This window comes from Juglans regia, chromosome 13 (genome assembly GCF_001411555.2).
Source record: "Juglans regia cultivar Chandler chromosome 13, Walnut 2.0, whole genome shotgun sequence".
Lineage (NCBI taxonomy): Eukaryota > Viridiplantae > Streptophyta > Magnoliopsida > Fagales > Juglandaceae > Juglans > Juglans regia.
The window spans coordinates 7020232-7036653 of NC_049913.1; the positions used below are offsets into that span (position 1 = coordinate 7020232).

General features: G+C 38.6%; 2 protein-coding genes across 2 annotated transcripts; one reads left to right on the forward strand and one right to left on the reverse strand.

Annotated features, from left to right (window-relative positions):
* Positions 1-2740: 2740 nt before the first annotated feature.
* Positions 2741-11275, reverse strand: LOC108982736. Its single transcript, XM_035683915.1, has 6 exons — positions 11183-11275; positions 5635-5715; positions 4050-4178; positions 3669-3731; positions 3275-3399; positions 2741-2956 (listed from the first exon to the last, which is right to left on the reverse strand). The coding sequence occupies exons 1-6, from the start codon at positions 11273-11275 to the stop codon at positions 2761-2763; spliced, it is 687 nt and encodes a 228-aa protein (XP_035539808.1). The 3' UTR covers positions 2741-2760.
* A 1351-nt stretch (positions 11276-12626) lies between these two features.
* Positions 12627-15337, forward strand: LOC108982732 (SEC1 family transport protein SLY1-like). The gene is made up of 2 exons (XM_018954187.2): positions 12627-12782; positions 13108-15337. Exons 1-2 carry the CDS (start codon positions 12752-12754, stop codon positions 14916-14918), a joined length of 1842 nt encoding a protein of 613 aa, XP_018809732.1. The 5' UTR covers positions 12627-12751; the 3' UTR covers positions 14919-15337.
* Positions 15338-16422: the final 1085 nt, after the last annotated feature.

Consider the following 16422-nt stretch of genomic DNA (forward strand, 5'->3'; position numbering starts at 1 on the left):
GATTCAGATGATCTGGCACGGTGGACTGACACGTGGCTGCTTATATTGGGACAAGTTCAGTGTGAAATATGAAACCTTCTTGTAATTTTTTTCTTACTAACTAAAACATCGTTTATTTTTATAAAATTTTTTAACTTATCTCATCTCATTTAATTATTATAATTTTTTAAAATTTCAATACAAAATAATATAAACAATTCAATTTTTTTAAATTTAAAAACAAAAAAAATATTATAAAAATATTTTATTCAATTTTTAATTTTCATCTCAACTTATCTCATATCATTTACGAAAACAAACGAGATCTTAGTTAGTATAAGGGGATAATCCCTCCCCCTCTTTCTATAGACCCAAATAACGAGTCCATGAGGGACCTCAAGAAAAAAGGGAAGGTTCGAGAAAGTCCAACTCAGCAAAACGATCCTCCTATAAGAGAAGCCATTGGGTCTCTGCAAGGAGTTCGTCCCATAAGCAAAATCAACCCGAGAAGCAACCCTCGTGTAAGAAAGACGAACGATGGGGACAAATGGAATTCACTACCTTAACACATCCTAGTAACGCCTAGCCATCGAGAACCTGTACACGCAGGTGGACGAGAGATGCGGAGGACCCTCAATCTCCTAATAGCAGGTATGGAAAGACTTGGTAATAACCACTCTCAGGCAGAAGTTCGGTCAAGAAGCCAACCGTATTAATGGCGCTGCTCCCTGAACTCTACGTCGCATTAATGGCACAATCCCAAGAACCACAACACATTTAAGGATTCTGACCAAACAATAGTCGAGGCGATGTGAGCCCCATAAGACAAGGTACGAGGTGTCCCCACCCAAAACCCTTATATAAAAGCCGATCTCCAACCTCCAGGTACGAAGAACTCTCTTAAATTTCAGGAAGCTCATGTACAAACTACTAAAAATATATACTAATTTAAGCATTGGAGACTCTCCAATCTCCACCAAACCCCCCCTTCTCTATTTTTTTAAGTGTGCAAGTCTGAAAACTAAGACCTAAATTGCTGGAACCTGACTCAAAAGTGTACATAACACGATGTTAACAGTTGAACTTTTTTAAAGTTATGATTATTGTTGGAGTAATGCAATCAATTGATTGTTTTAAATTATGTTGTAAGAAGTTTTCGTAATAAAAGGGTAGACATTGAGTGACTTTGATTGTATTGAATTCTAATCCTACATTTTACGTATGAGTATTGTTATTTGAAGGTCCGTACATTATTCATATTCCATATCATATAATTTGATTTGTAAAATTTAAATTTTAGAAGTTATTTTTTCAAAAAACTAAAAATACAAATGAGCTTTCAAAAACAAAGAGGAAATTGCACATCTAAAAAATCTCAAATCTCAATATAAATTGCTTTGAGGTTATAAAATAAATAAATAAGAGAGAACCTTAAAATCGGTCGGGTGTGTGTTTTTCTTTTACACCCAACAAATAAAAACCCAACAGGTAGTAAACTTATGACAGTTTCGGTGGGTGTGTATCCAGTTAGATCCTTCCCTTCTCCTTCTCTCTTTCCTCATCTCCCTAGAAGCCTTCTTCTCCTCTAAGCCATTTTTGTCTTCCCCAAAGCCATTTTCTTTTTAATTTGAAGCCCTTCTTCTTTGATTCGAAGACCTATTAGACCAATCTTCATTTTTATATTCATCGATATGTATATTTTTCATGCTTATTTATTTTCTTTCAATACCTGGGAGAGTCGTATTTGCTTCTGCAGGTCAGGCGGATGATCAAATAAAGCAAAGAAAAATGTAGAAGTCGTACTGGGTTCGAAGCTTTTCTTTCTCATTATTAGTACTTGCTTTTATCTATTTCTTGTAGAGATAAAAAGAACAGTGAGAAACTAGATTTACTATGGAGAGAGAGAGGGAGAGAAAGAGAGAGAAGTGTGAATTTAAAAACATAGACGATTGGAGTCTTGGCGTCATTGCTGGTTAAGAAAAACCAGAGAAGCCCCAACTACCAGTTACAGCAGGTCACGGGGTGGGAGGAGGGAGAGAGAGGGGGAAGATCAGAAGTCAGAACTGTGAAAAGAAATATTCAGCTGTGCATGAGTTTTTGTTGTAATTTGCTGCTTTTCCTACGTGGCAGTTTGTGATTTGTTGGTGTAAATTGAAGCTAATCGCCCGACCTGCCTGAAGTTGCTCTCAACAAATAAAACAAAATCTGCTTGTCATTTCAGGTATAAATCTAGTAATTTTTTTTTTCTTTGTATAAATGGATATTACTCTTATTTACAACCATATATTCTTTAAATTAAAGAAATGTAAAAGAGCCCCACCGACTGATAAAATATCTCCAAAAAGCCTTTTTTTTTGCTTTTTATAAAAAAAATCAGCTAATCAAAAATTTAATTTCTCTTAATTATTTAATTTCTCAATAAACAGCCTAATGGTTCCTTTATTGATTTCTCTATTTTTTTAAAAAATATTTAGCAAAACTTCTCGAAATCATCCAAAAAGTTTTGCATGCTTTTTGTCAAGAAACCTGGAAAATCTTTACATAATCTTTGTTTTATACAGAAAATCACCCAACCAAGGAGAGTATTTTGCTTCAGAATTTACACACCTGTTGTATAGCTTTCTATTGAATAAACTCCTGAAGAAAGCACGAGTTCAAGGCAAAAAATGGAAAAATATGTAATAACAATATCATTGTACACTAATTTTCCCAGGAATCTATAATCTATTGTAAATCCAGTTAAGGTCCCTAGCCATGGCTCCAAGGCTAGCATTTCCAAATTCATATAACTGCACGGAGCTCTCCAGTGAGGAGGGCAAATTTCCGGTGCTGTGACAAGATAGAAGGCACTGTAACTGCTTCAACTCTCTCTGCCAAGTCATTACCACTGGATGCCATGCTCTGCTTAACCGCATTGAGGAGTAGCGTCTGCAGGATTTGCAGAGTATCCCCATGGCTGACAATTAACACTGCGCATCTGCAGAATGAACATTATGCAATCATTTGCACATAAGGAACATTTACATTTTCTTTCTTGGAAAGAAAATTAATAAGAAAGCCATTTAAAGCTGGGGCAGAATTTGTTACATTTACACTTAGACGAATGTGGTAATTGCACTGGACTGATTGTTACTCCATGGATTTTGAAACAGCCATAGCCTACTTATAGCAAGTAGCCTCACAAGAGAGAAGCAGAGCTTCCAGCACAGATAATAATGGTAGAATTATAGCAAGTAGCCTCACAAGAGAGAGACATGAAAGTAATGCAAGTAACGCTGATGGATATAATAATTACCCCAGAAATTCTGACTCCATAGTTGCCATAGCTTTTGAAAGCCTAGAAGCAACATCATTAACACTTTCCCCACCATCTCGCCGCATGAACGGATCTTTTTCATCAAGAGCCCATACCTCTTGATACTGTTAGCAAGAACAAACAGAAGTGTACGAAATCACTAATTGGAAATGGCATAAAAAGTATATACTTTAGCATTGGGTATATTGTGGAGTAAACCTGAATACTGATCCTACTCCAGCATTAATGATTCTATACACTGTAGTTCCATATTGTTTCTGTTCCTTTCAGCAAGTCATTGCAATTGTATTTATATGTCAGACCCAAGATCCCTCAATCTGCCATCCTCCCTTTGGCAAAAACCATGTGTCAAGCACCACCAATAGTCACTTACTTTATCATGTGACGTAAGTTCTAGTGAAGGACCAAAGAAGCGTTCTCGAAGATCTTCCATCGCCTGTCCAGCAAAATCTATACAATCAGCGCAGAGATACCATACTTATTATTATTATTATTATTATTGTTTTATTCTTCTTCCTAAACTAATTGAGTTCTTCTACTCATCATTCATACACCACACATTTAGTAAGATAAAAAAAATTAAAAACTAAAAAATTATATATGGTGTGTGGTGTGAGAATGATGAGCATATTTTTTCTTATTTTAAAGATATTGTGAGTAAATTTCTTTGTATCATATAATCTCTTTCATTTATGCTTAACAAATGCTTAGAAACCTTGATATATTACACATATAGGAGGGTGGAATAGCCTACCTTACATTGAGGACCTTTAAATGGAAGATTCAACATGGATGCAACAACCTTAGAAGTGTGGCTTGCTCTTGAAAAGGGAGAGTAAGAAATGCGGACATTTTCAAGCGGTATGTTATTTGCCTTTAGTGCCTGCAAGATTCAAAATTAATTTTTTTTTATTTTTATTTTTTTCAAATAACTATAGTGTGTAGAATGATACATCAAGGAATGGGCAAATCGAGAAGGTGAACAGAGTAAATGCAAAAGTGCAATCCCCACCAGAGCTATGTAGAACCATTTCTTTATCTCTATATGTCAATTGGTATGCTAAAGAAAATTGCATTTAACACTCTGACTTACCACATTTTTTTTTTAAAATTCTCTTATCGCTAATGTTAACCACCTGTGTCATAACCTAAGGATGTGCTAGTCACATCTGTAAGACACCCTTACAAGATTAGTTAAATTTAAGAAAACTGCATTTAACATTCTTCTGACCACCAATTTTTTTTATCTGCACCCTAAACTATCAAAAATACCAATTGCATCCTAAACAACGGAATTTTGGCAGTCTGTACCTTCAGTTAACATTTGAGTTTTATGATTGTGTCACGCGTCTTATTTATTTTTCATCGATATTATCAAATCTTGACTGAGTGTGCGAATAACCAGAATTCGGTAGTTAAGGATGCAATTTTTTTTTTTTTTTTGGTATTGGGTGTCTAGTAACAGCGTCTTGACTAATCCCGAGGGTGCACAACAATGTTTTGAATATCATACCGGACGCCATATCGGTAAAAGCATTGGAACGAAATATTTCGGTATCTATACCGTTTCAGAATAGTCAATATATGAATAAATTATATATATAAATATATATATATATAAATTATATTCCAAAATACTAGTCTATATATGAATTATAAATAGCATAGTCTAAATTGGAGGTAAAAAAATGAACTTGTAGTTTGAAAAAATGAAAAAAATAAAATAAAATTAAAGGCCAAAATATCACAGGCCGAAATACAGGTTGGTACAGGCCGAATATAGGCCGGTACGACCAATATTTGGGCCAGTACGAAATATATGCAATACCTGTACCGGACCAGTGGCCGGTACGACATATTTTGGCCGTACCGACTGATACAGTACAATATTTGAAACACTGGTGCATAGGCCATTGGCAAGGAGTTTTTCACAAGTGCACTTCGGGTAATTCAAGGGGAAAGTCTCCAAATCCGATGGTCCTAGAGATTATTTGTAATCAAGGAGATTTGAACGTTAGACCTGGAGGGAGCATACCCCCATGTCCAAGGCTTTTACCACTTGAGTCAACCCCAAGGGGTTAAGGATGCAAATTAATGTTTTTGATAGTTTATGATGCAGATTGAAAAAATTATGTAGTTTGAGCGTGAAAAATGTAGTTTCCCATTGAAATAAACTCTCCACACTTGTTAATATAGCTCAAATAAACTCAGTAGATAAAAGTACAAGCTTCAAATTTATTAAAAAGGGATTGCAGTCATATTGGATGAAAGGCAGAATGGAGCATGAGATGGATTAAAGATAGACTTCAAACCGAAAATCATGAATCATAAACAACCACCTTTAGAAATAACTCTCCAGCCAACTCTGCTTGCTGAACCCCTTCAGATGCCAATTGAAATTCAGCACGCGTACCATTTTCCTGTTAGTATGCTAGCCACCTGTTAAAAACTTGATGTGGACTCCAAATTCTGTGAACAAATGTACTTTCTAAGATCATATCCCCCAGAAATGCGTCCTAAGATCTGGGAACACTGGTGACAAAACCAGTCATGACATAAAGAAATCTACTTTCCTACAAAAGATAAAACCAAATGAACCAAGCCTCATTGTTGACTACAATGAATGAACTAAATAAATGGCTTTTTGGCAGGTTTTGCTGTGTCTATCCGAATATCTCCCAAATATAATTCCTTTTTTCTCTATAGAAAGAGAAAAACAAGATTAACGCTTGAAAACAGCCTTCTCAAGAAAACCCAGTTGGGGCAATACCAATTAAAAATCGAATAGCTAATAAAATCCCCCATTTATGCGGAATTTATATCTTGTTTTGGACTGGGGAAATTGTTAGACTAATCACTTCTGGACATTCCACACTTGTAGCCGACACTCTTGGACTTCCCAAACTTGCAGCTGCAAATCAATCTTCTCCAGAATCAGAGTGATCAACGTGATTAATATTTTCCTGATTTTCCTCTTTCCTTGTATCATGCTAATAGTTTGATTTCCATCCTGATTTCCATCCTGTATATTTCTATAGTTATCCTTGTAAAGCTGTAATATTTTCTTTCCATATTTATCTGTGTAAAAATCAACGTACACTGCATTATTTAATAGAGAATGAAGTCGTAGCAGAGGCTAAGTTGGTCTCTCTGTTTTTCACCATTTTCTGTTAAGTTCTTACATGGTATCAGCCAACTAAGGCTCAAGCCCAACAACAACGTTCCTATACCCAGCTTCCGCACAAAAATAACCAAACCTCATGGCCTCTTCCCTTCAAACTTCACCTCAGTTTTCGAAACTGGATGGCCCCAATTATCTTACCTGGCGGATCCAGTTTCTTGTTTTCCTGAAGAGTCACGACATGGTTGGACTCGTTGATGGTACCAACCTTGCTCCACCCAAAACTTTGCCTGACGGACCTCCGAATCCGGATTATACTCGACGGTCCAAACAGGATAACTGTGTTCTCAGTTGGCTTTATGCCTCTATCACTTAGAAACTTGTCTCTACCGTCCTTAATCTGGAGACTTCCAAACAAGTTTGGGACGCTCTTCAAACCCGTTTCTCTTCGGCATCGCGTTCTCGTGTCGCTTTTCTCAAAAGACAACTTCAAACCATTTCCCAGGGAACTCGCTCCCGCCTCTCTTACGTTGAAGAGGCCAAGCTCCTCTCAGATCAACTGTCTACTGCTGGCAAACTCGTGGATGAGCAAGACCTCATCACTTACCTCTTGAGTGGACTCAAGCTGCAGTTCATGCCCTTTGTCACTGCTTTTACCTTTGCAACCAGGGACAAGGACTTCTCTCTGGACGATTGTCAGACCGAACTCTTAAACTTTGAGACGTTAATGGAGGTCTCTAGCCCCTCTGTTCCCGCTGAAAACAGCTTTGCCTTTGCAGCTAATTACTCCAAGACAACGCGCAAAAGAAGAATAATAAAGGCCCAGCTTTTTCATCCCAGACTCGTTCGCCTATACCAACTACACGTCCTCTACCTCATGTGGGGTCCTCTAGCACCAAGCCCGATGCACCTAACTCTGGAGACAACAGACCCGTTTGTCAAATCTGCACTAAAAAGGGACACATGGCCCTCGATTGCTATAATTGCTTTAATTTCTCCTATCAAGGCCGCTTACCCCCATTAGATCTTGTTGTAATGGCTGCTGAAGGTAATACTTCTTATGCTCAACAGGTGTGGTATGTAGACAGTGGGGCCAATGCCCACATCACCAATAATACGACAAACCTCACTACCGCACAGCCCTATGAAGGAGAAGAGACTATTACAGTTGGAAATGGCTCAGGTTTGGTGATTCAAAATATGGGTACCACATCGCTTACCTCAAATCATTCCAATTTTACTCTATCCAATGTTCTTCATTGTCCAAATGCTTCTTCAAATTTAATCTCTATCAATCAATTTTGTTTGGATAATGATTGTTATTTTGTACTGACTGGAAATGATTTTTCTGTGAAGGAGAACAACACGGGGCGACTACTACTCCAAGGGCAAGTTAAGAACGGACTCTATCCAATTGCAGGCAATAAATCTTGTTCAAATAAAATTTCTTATTTTGCAGCTCAACTCGGTGTATCCACCACTCTCGACACGTGGCATGATCGTCTTGGCCACCCGTCTCAAGCTGTTTTAAATAAATTGGTTAATTCCAAACATTTAGATGTTTCTACATCAAATAAATTAAGATTTTGTTCGTCATGTCCTTTGGGGAAATCCAAACAATTACCTTTTAGTGACTCAACTCGTCAAACAACTCGTCCTTTAGCACTTATTCATTCTGATGTCTGGACATCTCCTATGTATTCAGTTGGTGGATCGAAATATTATGTTATTTTTGTTGACGACTTTTCTCGCTTTACTTGGCTATATCCCATTAAATTTAAAAATGAGATTTTGGCTATTTTTAAACAATTTAAAACTCTAGTGGAAAATGTCTTTTCTTGTAAAATTCAACAATTACAAACTGATAATGGTGGTGAATTTACCTCCACCATTTTTAAATCGTTTTTACAAGAAAATGGCATATTCCATCGATTAACATGCCCTCATACCTCCCAACAAAATGGGATAGCCGAATGTAAACATCGTCACATAGTTGAAACCGGCTTAACTCTTCTTGCTCGGTCCCACCTACCAAATACATATTGGCCAAATGCCTTCCTCACATCTGTTTATCTTATAAATCGACTTCCCACCAAAGTCTTGCATCACTTGACACCTTTTTACATGCTCCATAAAAAGGTTCCAAAATACTCACATCTTAAAATTTTTGGCTCGGCATGTTTTCCTTTACTCCGATCCTATGACACTCACAAACTCTCTTTTCGTAGTAAAGAATGCATTTTTCTAGGATATGCCAGTCAACAACGTGGGTATCGGTGCCTTGACTACACCACTGGTCATGTCTATGTGTCTCGAAATGTCATCTTTAATGAGCAAGAATTTCCTGCAACACGTGATAGCGTCTTCTCTTCTCCTGCCTCAACGAGTACGGTCTCCCCAGGTACGCCTTCTTCTCTATTTTCATTTCCACCATTGCCAACCCAAATCTCCCCCACTACTGAAACTAATCTCGACAACCCCTCCTCCGAAAACCCAGATCCGTCTCCTATGCCTTCATCTACGGACCATTCACCCAAAAATCCCGAGATTCCCATAATCGATCTCCCCATCACGACTTCCCCACCTCCCTCCATCCCGTCAGTCTCTACCCTGTCCAACAGTCAAACCCATACCATTAATCGCGTCACAACCCGCTCCATGACCGGTAACTCAAAACCCAAAACTTTCCCAAATTTCATCTCTCAATACTCGATTCAGTATCCCTTGCAGGTACTCTCCACGGTAGTCACCGAAGCTGAGCCCTCCACTTACACACAAGCAGCCTCTTCTCCTTAATGGCGTGCTGCGATGAGTTCTGAGTTTGACGCGTTACTGGCGAATGGGACTTGGTCACTCTGCCCTCGTCCACCTGGTAAGCATGTTGTTAAAAATAAATGGGTCTTTAAGATCAAAAGACTCTCTAATGGTCGGATTGAGCGCTATAAAGCGCGTCTAGTTGCCAAGGGGTTTGATCAACAATATGGCATTGACTGTGCCGAAACCTTTTCACCCGTAGTGAAACACACAACTGTCCGAATGGTTCTTGCTTTAGCAGTCTCTTTTAACTGGAATATACGTCAGTTAGATATTTCAAATGCATTTTTGCATGGGTTTTTGGATGAAGAGGTATTTATGGAACAACCTCAAGGGTTTGTTGATGAGAATTACCCAGATTATGTGTGCTGTTTGCACAAGTCTCTGTACGGCCTCAAACAAGCACCACGTGCTTGGTTTCGCCGTCTCTCCCAATTTCTGTTGGATTGTGGTTTTACTGAGTCCACTGCTAATTACTCACTTTTTATATATGCTACTGATTCAGTAAAATTATATGTGTTAGTTTATGTTGATGACATCCTCGTCACTGGTTCTAGCACAAATGCTGTTGATTTATTTCTTTTATCTCTCAAGGATTCATTTCTTGTTAAAGATTTGGATGAGTTGAGTTTTTTTCTAGGCGTCGAGGCTACTCGTGATCAACATGGCCTACACCTACGCCAAACCCGTTACATCACTGATCTGCTTGAGAGCACCAAGATGGTGGGTGCTAAACCTCTTAACTGTCCTTCCACATCTGGACCAAAACTCTCTTCCACCGAAGGTGAGCTCTTATTTGATCCTACTGAGTATTGCTGTGTAGTCGGGGCTCTTCAATATTGTACAATTTCGCGCCCCGACATTGCATATGCTGTCAATCAATTGTGCCAATTTATGCATCATCCCCGTGAACCCCATTGGATTGCTGTCAAGAGAGTGCTTCGCTATCTTAAGGGTAGTATTGACTATGGTCTCTATTTCTCTCCCGGTGCTATAAACTTACAAGCTTACTGTGACTCTGATTGGGCTGGAAATCCGGATGATCGTCGTAACACAATCGGGTATGGTGTGTTTCTTGGCCCAAATCTCATCACCTGGACAGCCAAGAAACAACCCATTGTATCCAAAAGTAGCACGGAGGCGGAATACTGCAGTTTGGCCATTACAACTGCAGAACTATATTGGATCTGTATGCTGATGAAGGAGCTTGGTGTACTCCTACCCTCAACTCCAACTATTTGGTGTGACAATATTGAAGCAATTGCTTTAGCCTCAAATCCAGTGTTTCATGCTCGCACAAAACATATGGAAGTTGACTACCACTTCATCCGGGAAAAAGTCCTCAACAAAGACATTCAAGTGAAGCATATTTCTACCCAGGATCAAATTGCTGATATTTTCACCAAGGGGCACACCGCCTCTCGGTTTGCTTTCCTACGGTCCAAATTAATGGTGATCTTAATCCTCATCACTTTGAGGGGGTGTTAGACCAATCACTTCTGGACGTTCCACACTTGTAGCCGACACTCTTGGACTTCCCAAACTTGCAGCTGCAGATCAATCTTCTCCAGAATCAGAGTGATCAACGTGATCAATATTTTCTTGATTTTCCTCTTTCCTTGTATCATGCTAATAGTTTGATTTCCATCCTGATTTTTATCCTGTATATTTCTATAGTTATCCGTGTAAAGCTATAATATTTTCTTTCCATATTTATCTGTGTAAAACTCAACGTACACTGCATTATTTAATAGAGAATGAAGTCGTAGCAGAGGGTAAGTTGGTCTCTCTGTTTTTCACCATTTTCTGTTAAGTTCTTACAGAAATTACATATGAAGCTCAATATACATTATACAAACATCCACAAAATCTGCAATTTTGTTTATTGCAGAATATAACAAGAAATACTTTTTAATTAAAAAAAAAAGAACGAAAATTCGAAAGAGACGAACCATGGATGAGACAATAAGGCCTTTCTCGTTTGGAATGCTCTTGCCGTGCCTCAGAACCCAGTATCTGTTGCGCACGAACGACGTCGTATCCATGTCCAAATTCCACAGCTCTCTTCCTATTGTTCCCAAGTTCCCAGTTCCCAGTTCCCAACCACAACCTGGTCATTTACGAGTCTGTATAATGGAAATTCTATTCGAGTCCTGAGCGGTAACTCTGTACAGTGATGAATGAGGATAAAAAGAAAGAAAATAGAGCAGTGCTACTGGGATGCCCCTTGAGGCTCACGAAAAGCACGAAATGCAACGTGGATAAGTGAGATTAAAAAAATATTAAAATTGTAAAACACAAATCTCCCTGCATTCTGTTGCCCTCCTCCCTAACGAATCTCATATTTTTTTGAAAGATCCATCACTCGAAGGCAGTCGTGAAAGAGTAATGCAGAGATTCTTTTTCTGAAAAACTCATACACAGACCTAGCTCCTATCAGACCATGAGCATCAAACCTAGCTCTAGTATGGAATCACTCCTCATATTAACAAAACCATTTCAAAATAAAAAAAAATGCTAGATGAACACGGTTCAACAAACTATAGAAACACTTCACAAAAAAAAAGAAAAAAACTTCTGAAAATTTGGAAAAGAAATAAGAATTCTAAAACCATCCGCATGCTCATGGAAACAAAAATGCTTATACTGGCATTTACAAAGCAGGGTGTCCAACAATTGCCATTATTGTCTGTGAGCAATTAAAACAATTTATTATCACGTATTTATTTTCATGTTGGATGTTGTCTGTAATTTGTAATTGATAGGAGCTAGGTCTGCGCATGAGTTCAAAACGCACCATGCTTCCAGACTCTTGCGAAAAAAAGAAAAGAAAAAAGTTAGTAGCATAAGTGGGAAACTTGGAGAAATTTTGGAAGGTTATCGTTTTGTATTGAACTGGAATTTGTTCACAATAATTTAGTTCAGAGTCCAGACATCTTTTCATTTGTGGACCATCTTCTATATACTCCAACTGTATGAGTTTCAGAACGTTCCGTCGAAGCTGCTTTCAGCTCCTTCTGCACCTGGTATGGCAGTTAATGGCACTGTATTTTGTGATGGAGACAAAATGCAGAGAAACATCACAAAACGCATAGAAATGACATGGTCTCTGATGGCGCAAAACGAAAGTAAAGGATTCAAGTAAGGGCAAAATAGACTTTCATTATTGATGACATGGAGGGTTTGTGTTTCGTGCCTCATGACCGGCGTGCTTTCTAGCATTTTTTAAGAAGATATTATTTTTAAAAAAATATTATTATAATTATAATTTTATGTGCTTAGTCCCATTTTTTCTTCCTCTAATTTTCTTGATTTATGACGTGGAAAGATATTACTGGATGTTAGAAGGTACTGTAATAAAGTCACCGCAGAGGAACATTTTCTTCCTTTTACAATCTAGTACACTTTCGCGGTTGGATCCGAGGCTCTCAGACGCCGAGCCCCTCGAATTGCAGCGCTCAGGAATCCATTTTACTTGCATAGAAAGCTAAAATCAATCGCGCGGAACCGATTTTACATTCATGGCTCTCAATCTTCGTCAAAAGCACACAGGTATCTCTCTCTGGATCCTATTCTAGATTTAGATCTTTACTCCTTCAAATAAAAACCTAAATTGTAACTCCAACAATTAATCGAAAACCCATTTTGTTTCTTTGATTTTTAGCCTGTATTCGCCTAATTTAATCCATTATTTCTTATAGCTTAGAATAAAAAAGGAACACAAATGGGATATATTGGTTAGGATTGTTATTCTCGTAATTAAACATAACCCATGTATTATCGGTGTGCATCTTCCCTATAAAAAAAAAAAAAAAATTGTGTGAGTTTTCTGCGTATATGATCGTGAATTTGGATATCTATGGTTTTTTGTGTTCAGAATGTATTGCTCGAATGTTGAATCTGAACCAACCAGTGAACGCAACGGGCACCGCAAACGAAGAAGTTTACAAGATCTTAATCTACGATAAGTTTTGCCAAAACATTCTCTCCCCATTGATCCACGTCAAGGACCTTCGAAAACACGGCGTGACCCTCTACTTTCTTATCGATAAGGATAGAAAGCCAGTCCATGGAGTGCCCGCAGTATATTTTGTCCAACCAAATCAAGCCAATATTCAGCGGGTCATTGCTGACGCGTCCCGGTCACTCTATGATAGTTTCCATCTCAATTTCTCCTCCTCTATTCCCCGCCCACTGCTTGAAGAACTTGCATCCGGGACTTTGAATTCAGATTCGATTAATCAGATTTCGAAGGTGCATGATCAATATTTGGAGTTTGTGACGTTGGAGGATAGCTTGTTTTCATTGGCCCAGAAGTCCAGTTATGTGCAATTAAATCATCCGTCTGCTGGGGATCGTGAGATTGAAGAGATTGTGGAGAGTATTGTTACTGGGTTATTCTGTGTTTTGGCTACCCTAGCCGTGGTTCCGATAATCAGGTGCCCACGTGGTGGGCCGGCTGAAATGGTTGCTTCTGCATTGGATCAGAGACTGAGGGACCATTTGTTGTCAAAGAACAATTTGTTTACAGAAGGTGGGAGTTTTGTGAGCTCTTTCCAGAGACCCATTTTGTGTATATTTGATAGGAATTTTGAATTGTCAGTCGGGATACAGCACGATTTTAGGTACCGAGCTCTTGTTCATGATGTTCTTGGATTGAGGCTCAATAGGTTAAGTGTTCAAGGTGAAAAGGGTGGGATGAGGTCCTATGAGTTGGATAGTTCAGACCCCTTTTGGGTGGCAAATGGGTCACTTGAATTTCCTGAAGTTGCAGTGGAGATTGAGTCTCAATTGAATAAGTATAAGAAAGATATTGATGAGGTGAATAAAAGGACCGGTGGGACTGATGGGGCTGAGTTTGATGGGACAGACCTAATGGGGAACACAAAGCATTTGATGAATGCAGTGAACTCCCTGCCTGAGTTAACAGAGCGGAAGCAGGTTATAGATAAGCACACCAATATTGCAACTGTTTTGTTGGGTGAGATCAAGGAGAGGTCGCTTGATTCTTATGCGAAAAAGGAGAATGACATGCTGGTCCGAGGGAATATTGATCGGAATGAGCTGCTTGGTGTGCTCAGAGGGAAAGGGACAAAGATGGATAAGCTGCGGTTTGCTGTCATGTATCTGATCTCTTCAGAAAACATTAATCAGTCAGAAGTAGAATCAGTGGAAGCTGCACTTAGAGAGTTCGAGGTTGATACTAGTGCATTTCAGTATGTGAAAAAATTGAAGTCGTTGAATGCCTCAATGGCAACAGCAAATTCAGCTAGCAGAAATAACATTGTAGACTGGGCTGAGAAATTCTATGCTGTGACAGCAGGTGTGAAGAATCTGTTATCTAGTGATAGGCAACTGGCATTGACAAGGACAGTGGAGCTCTTGATGGACGGGAAACCTAACCCTGAAATTGATAGTTACCTAGTATTTGATCCCCGTGCTCCCAAGTCAAGTTCTGGTACTAGTCATATGAGAGGACCATTTAAGGAAGCTATTGTCTTCATGATTGGTGGTGGTAATTATGTTGAGTATGGGAGCTTGCAAGAGTTTGCACAGCGTCAGCAACCTGTCAAGCATGTTATATATGGAGCAACAGAAATTCTCACAGGAGTGGAGTTTGTTGAGCAGCTTACACTGCTGGGGCATAAGATGGGATTTGGGAGTAATGCTGCTGCTCCAACTCAGTGATACAGGTGTTATTGCTCGTTAAAGATTGCTGTCTGACAGTTTATGGATATGACATAGGCAGTGTACGAAGTTGAGGACATAGTGTGGAGAATTGAATATATATTTGAATCTGGTTGTCTCAGAATTGATGCAGAGATTGTTGTGCAATCCATTTCTTTCTTCTTCTTTTTTTTTCCTGTTCTGAGGCATTCGTGCTAATCTTCAAACGAGACTTGAATCAACTGTCTTTGAGGATCTCGAAGTTGAAGTGTATGCCATTTTTTAGCTTTCATCATAGCATATAGGTTTCCACCATTGAAAAGCCATATTTGTGTTTATTAGTATCTGTTTGTTAGAAAATTTTCTGTTTCTAACTTTCTACTGTTCTTTGCTGTACTTGAGAACTAAACTTTTGAGAATCATATCAATTCATTCCATGCATTAATATGAGCGCCACCTTATTGTTGATTAACATTTGCCAGTGAAAGGTATTTCACTGTATAGGATAATTTCAATTTGTTTGGAAGATTCATTTCTGCATCCACAACTTGATAAGTTAAATTTGTGGATGGTTGATACTTGCTATAGGCCAGTACGAGTGTAATTTGACCAGAGCTTATACAAGTAGTCTGAACCACTTGCTCGTATACAATGCACACATTAATGGTGGTGGGATTGAGCATTCATTTTTTTGGGGTTGAAGACTGGTTTGTGGAGGAGTTAGACATTAATTATACCCAATGTTGGCGTTCTTGGTGGCAGATGTAGGCTTTCGATGGTAGTGATAGTATCGGATACGTGAGTGAGAAAGTTATTGAGCAGTTGATTGGTAATGCTTTGATTGGGATGCGGTGCTTTCTCTGTTTCTCATCGTAAAAGCCAAAAGGTTATTGACTTATCTAGCTTTCAAAACAATCCGCAATAGAATGTGTATCTATCCGTTGGCTCTTTAGAGGTAGAGAATGTTAGGAAACTGGGTATTTATTATTAAGAGTTTTGTTCTCACAAAAGTTTGAGGACACAAGGGTTTGGTTTGTTATGTTTACTTAGGAAGCAGGGGAATAGGAAATTTATGCTGGCAAAGAAGGGAAGTGCAGTTTGGTTGCTGGAAATTTAGTTGGAGCTCGAGTTCTTGTAGCTGGTAACTACCATCTCTATACGCACTTGACACGGTTAGTCGTTCATGCTGAAGTGCCTTCAAAGCTTATTCTTTCGTGTTTCCTGCAAGTTTGGACCAAAATTGAGATACGATTCACGAAGATTATGCTAGATTGATTGCCCTCTCATTACCTACAGAGTTTTTCTACAAATCAACAACTATTTACATCACACATTTCATACCTATAGATTTTTCATAATGTGTGGAGTGTTTTTCATAGGATATGAGAGTATTTTCATAAGGTATGAGGTTTGGAATGGTGAATAGTGACTAAGGAGAATAATTTTTCTTATTCAAACATGTCCTAATTTCATATAACGTGACTATTATTAACGTTGTAAAAAGTCTAAACTGGGGCAACACAAA

Coding starts and splice junctions, on each gene's coding strand:
- LOC108982732 (XM_018954187.2), top strand. CDS start 12,752: ATGGCTCTCAATCTTCGTCAAAAGCACACAG. Junction 12,783..13,107: donor TCTTCGTCAAAAGCACACAG/GTATCTCTCTCT, acceptor TTTTGTGTTCAG/AATGTATTGCTCGAATGTTG.
- LOC108982736 (XM_035683915.1), bottom strand. CDS start 11,275: ATGGATACGACGTCGTTCGTGCGCAACAGATACTGGGTTCTGAGGCAC. Junction 3,400..3,668: donor AACTTACGTCACATGATAAA/GTAAGTGACTAT, acceptor TCTTGCTAACAG/TATCAAGAGGTATGGGCTCT. Junction 2,957..3,274: donor ATGGAGTCAGAATTTCTGGG/GTAATTATTATA, acceptor TTCATTCTGCAG/ATGCGCAGTGTTAATTGTCA.